The sequence below is a fragment of the Gavia stellata genome, chromosome 4, assembly GCF_030936135.1.
Source record: "Gavia stellata isolate bGavSte3 chromosome 4, bGavSte3.hap2, whole genome shotgun sequence".
In the NCBI taxonomy this organism is placed as follows: domain Eukaryota; kingdom Metazoa; phylum Chordata; class Aves; order Gaviiformes; family Gaviidae; genus Gavia; species Gavia stellata.
The window spans coordinates 15,932,602-15,937,246 of record NC_082597.1 but is presented as its reverse complement, the minus strand read 5'-3'; the positions used below and the strand labels follow the sequence as shown (position 1 = coordinate 15,937,246).

The window sequence follows — 4,645 nt, the reverse complement described above, 5'->3', positions numbered from 1 at the left end:
TTACTTCCTATGCCATAAAATGGTATTGTCCATCCTAGAAGCAAAAAAGTCAACATAGTTAATAAATGCTGATTAACACAAAAAAATGTACTAATCAGTCTTTTCACTTGTAGCTACAGTGACTCGTTTACCACTTGCTGAAAATTCCCCATCTCTGCCTCAATGATTTTTGAGTCATATGCCAGAAATGTTTGTAATTTTGGGAAAAAGGTTATGGCCAATGATTATAAGCAACTGGCTTTCTGCAGTTTAATGAGGGCCCACTTGTCAGCTGAGCTGCTGAATCTGAAACACTAGCAGAGGTCAGCTCCTGTGGTCCAGCAGGTGATAAGCCTCTTGCTAAGCTGCGGTCACCCTGTGGCCATGACCAGGCACTCATACGCCAGAGTGTGACTAACTGCAGCATGGCTGGATCAAGAGATGCCTGGCCCTAACACTTCCAGCTCCGCGCTCTTATCCTCTGCATTATAGGATACCTCCCTCAGTTAAATCAACCTGCCTGCACAACTGTGCACTAAAGTATGCTGTGAAATGAATCTGATTAAAAATGGCACTAACATCATTGTTTTGGGAAAGGGTTTTGGTTTTTTTTTTACAAAGGGTCATTTATAAAGCTGGTTTAGAATATGGCTGCACCTCGAGACTGTCCCCATGAAGATTTAAAATAGCTTTGTTAATATCCACTTTAAATGGTTATTTGGATTAATATTCTTGAGTTTCCCACGAACACAAGCCGAATTATACTGCGAAGAAAATTGATTTATTTCCACTGGCAGTAAGGAATAATTTCTTATGCATAATTTCTGCCTCTTATTTGACTGGCTTTCTAGACATTCCAATTTAGGTTCTTGATGAGTTGAGAATAAAAGATTTCCCTATTCTAAACTGAAAGATTAATTACAGAACAAAGACTGTCAATGAAGAAAAATGTTATTCCTCACCCTTTACCGATGCTGAGAGAAAGTAATTAGTTAGGAATCTAATCAAACCCTGAGTAGGATTTGTAGGGAAGGTTAAACCACCTCTGCCCTTGCTGATACCTTGCTGTTCTGGGTGCTGGAAAGAGCTCTGGTTTAACTGAAACAATCCAGGAACCTAACAAGACATTCTCCCTGTGACAGCAATCTCTGAAGTATTGGAAAGCATGGTCTAAAGGGACACGGGATTTCACAACAGCTGACAAAATTGTGCTATGAAGTTGCAAGTGTAGCAGTGTCATGCAGGAATAAACGGTGCTGTGGACTCAGCAAGCTGGTGAGTCTCACACAGGGCTCAACCAACGCAAAGACTGAGTTTTTTCAACTTCATTTGGGACATGCTTTGTTGGGATATAAAGCCAATCCCAGCGATGCTGTGAGTATTTCAGTGTCAACACACTGGAGAAATGGGCTGACAGGAACCTCATGAAGTTCAACAAGAAGTGCAAAGTCCTGCACCTGAGGAGGAACAACCCCGTGTGCCGATATATGCTGGAGGGCCACCCAGATGGAAAGCAGCTTGGCAGAAAAGGACTCGGGGGTCTTGGTGGACACCAGGTTGAACACGAGCCAGCAATGTGCCCTTCCCGCAAAGAACGTGAATAGTATCCTGGGCTGCATGAGGCAAAGTACTACCAGCAGCTTGAGTGAGGTGATCCATCCACTTTATTTGCTGCTGGTGAGGCCACAGGTGGAGTGCTGGGTCCAGTTCTGAGCTCCCCAGTACAAGAAAAATACGGACATACTGGAGAGAATCCGATGAAGGCCCACAAAGATGATGAAGGGACTGGAGCATCTCTCCTATGAGGGAAGGCTGAGAGAGGTGGGACTGTTCAGGCTGGAGAAGAGAAGGCTCAGGGGGATCTCATCAATGTATATAAATACCTGAAAGGAGGGAGCAAAGAGGATGGAGCCAGGCTCTTCTCAGTGGTGCTCAGTGACAGGACCAGAGGCAACGCACACAAACTGAAATGTGGGAGGTTACCTCTGAACATCAGGAAACACCTTTTCACTGTGATGGTGACCGAGCACTGGCATAGGTTGCCCAGGGAGGTTGTGGACTCATAGAATCACAGAATCATAGAATCTCTCGATTTGGAAGGGCCCCATAAGGATAATCAAGTCCAACTCCCTGCTTCTGGCTGGACTACCTAAATCAAAACAATATGACTAAGAGCATCATCCATACGCTCCTTGAACTCTGACAGGCTTCGTGCCGTGACCACTTCCCTGGGGAGCCTGTTCCAGTGACCGACCACTCTACAGTGAAGAACCTTTTCCTAACGTCCAATCTGAACTTCCCCTGACTCAGCTTCATTCCATTTTCTCGTGTCCTATCACTGGTCACCAGACAGAGGAGTCTCCATCCTTGGAGATATTCAAAAGCCATCCAGACACGGTCCTGGGCAACCTGCTCTAGGTAGCCCTGCCTCAGCAGGGTTGGACAGGATGACCTCCAGAGGTTCCTTCTGTGGTTCAGTGACTTACGATCTTGGTGAACGACTGGCCTACAGGTTCATGTTAAAAAACCCCTCTGCAACAGGACTGATGCATTTAATATTGTAAGGCAGACTTCACCATATCGTAGCTGTTCACCGACTTGTCGTTTCACTCTGCTTTTCCTCCGGGGGAGCTTGCCCACTGGAGCATCCAACCAAATCCTTACTTGAACACATTTCACAGAAGAAACCATCTTTGCCCACCGCCCTGTGAAGAACCTCATCCTTGCAGTGAGGCGCGCCGCCGCCACTCAGCACAGCAGTCGTGTGAGGCCCGCTGGCACCCTGCCATGGGGGACCCTCGCGCCGTGCTCTGAGGGAAGGGGCCACCAACTGGGATGCTCTACTGGAGGCCGGGGGGAGCCGGGGTTCAGTGGCATTCTACGTTTCCCCGTTGGTGTCCCCTGGTGGCCCCGGTGACCCCAGGGAGGCCCCTCCCGTCCCCCTGCCCCAGGGCAGGAAGCTCCCGGCAGCCCCCTCGCTGCCCCCACCTCGGCCTCCCGCGGGGCGCCTGCCGCCCTCCCAATGGCCGCCTCCACCGTGCGGGGGGCGGGGCTTGGCCCGCCCGACGTGTTTCAAACGGGCCAACCGCCAGGCGCGGAGGGAGGGCGGTCCGGCCCGCAGTCCCCGCCTGGGAGTTTAAAGCGCCATTTTGTGCCGGGCGGCAGGATATCGATCGTCGTTCTTCACTCGGCGCGCAGGCGGCGGGCTGCGGTGAGGCGGCGGGCGCCCGAGCTGCGGCCGGCGCCTCTCGTCTGCTCTCCCTTCTCGGCCTCTCTCTCCCCCCCCCCCCCGCCCCAGCCCGTCCGTCTGCCTCCATGACCCGCAGTAGGAAGCAGGCGGCGCTGGAGAGAGGAGCCGGGAAGATGAACCAAGAGGCGGGGAGCGCCGCGGGCGGCGGCCGCGGGAGACCGGGCGGCGGCGGGGGCAGCCGGTGGCGGAGCGGCGCCCGCCGCCTGGGGGCTGGAAGGGGAGGCGGAGAAAGTTGTGTACTCGCGCTCGCAGGTCTCCTTCGCCGGCACCAAGGCGCTGGGCGACGCCCTCAAGCTCTTCATGCCCAAGTCCACGGAGTTCATGAGCTCGACTCGGAGCTGTGGAACTTCCTCTGCAGCCTCAAGCACGAGTTCTCCCCGGTCATCCTCCGCAGCAAGGACGTCTACGGATACGCCTCCTGCCGCGCCGTCGTCCCGGACCCGCCGCCGCCCTCGGCGGAGTGGCCCCCGCCGCCGCGCCGGCAAGCGGCGCCTCCCGGCCGCCGGCGCCAAGCGCCGGGCAGCGGCGGCGGGTGGCAGCGCCAAGCGGCGGAGGCGGCGGCGGCGCCGCAGGAGGGGACGGGGGAGGCAGCGGCAGGCGGCCGCGCCACCGGCGGCCGAAGGCCCCCGGCGCGGGGGGAGGCGGAGGAGGTGGCGGCGCTGGAGCCGCCGGGCGAGGAGGCGGACAGCGAGCGGGGCAGCCCGGCGCAGGGCGCCGCCTGGGAGCCCTTCGGCGGCAAGTCCCTGGAGGAGATCTGGAAGGCGGCCACCCCCCGCCTCACCACCTTCCCCACCATCCGGGTGCGGGGCAGCGTCTGAGCCGGCGGAGCCTGGCGGCGGCGCGGCGCCGGGCGCAGCGGATCCTCGGCGTGGACCTGTCTCCCGTGGTGGCGGTGCGGCGCTTCCCCGTGGCGCCGTCCCTGAGGGCCGCGGGGGGGCCCCTCTCCCCGCGCCGGGAGGGGGGAAGGCCGGCGCCTCACCTTCGCCGCGGTGCGGACAAAGAGACCGATATCAGTCACCTGTTTACATTGCTTTTGTCTGGATCGTGTTCTGCTGCTGCACTTTACGGCTCGCTCGGGCGGGGGGCCGGGCCCCCCAGCCGCACGGGGGGCGGCCTGCCGGGCCGCCGCGCAGCCAGGGCCCGGCCTCGCCCCGGCTGGGCCGCCGCGCCTCCCGTCCCGTTCCTGGGGGGGGGGGGGGGGGGGGGGGGGGCGGGCGGCGCGAGGGACCGTCTGGCAGGTATCACGCGTGGGGACCAAGTTCCACTTCCACTTTTTTCTCTCCCATTGGGCTACCTCACTGGTCCAGAAGTCCACCCAAGAAGTTATTTTCCAAAGGAACTTACTTTCATGCTTGTATAATAAAGCACCATCTGATTCTTGCTATTTTTTTTTCTCCCCCCCCCCCCCCCCCCCCA

At 57.3% G+C, this 4,645-nt stretch overlaps 1 protein-coding gene across 1 annotated transcript in view; it reads left to right on the top strand.

The window, feature by feature from the left end:
- The first annotated feature begins 3,294 nt into the window (after positions 1-3,294).
- The window catches only part of CCDC71L (coiled-coil domain containing 71 like), a 4,993-nt gene continuing 3,642 nt past the window's right edge, over positions 3,295-4,645 (top strand). Inside the window, 6 exon segments of the mRNA XM_059816022.1 lie at positions 3,295-3,369; positions 3,371-3,554; positions 3,557-3,693; positions 3,695-3,859; positions 3,862-4,042; positions 4,045-4,154. Of these exon segments, the coding sequence (XP_059672005.1) occupies positions 3,295-3,369; positions 3,371-3,554; positions 3,557-3,693; positions 3,695-3,859; positions 3,862-4,042; positions 4,045-4,154 (852 nt within the window).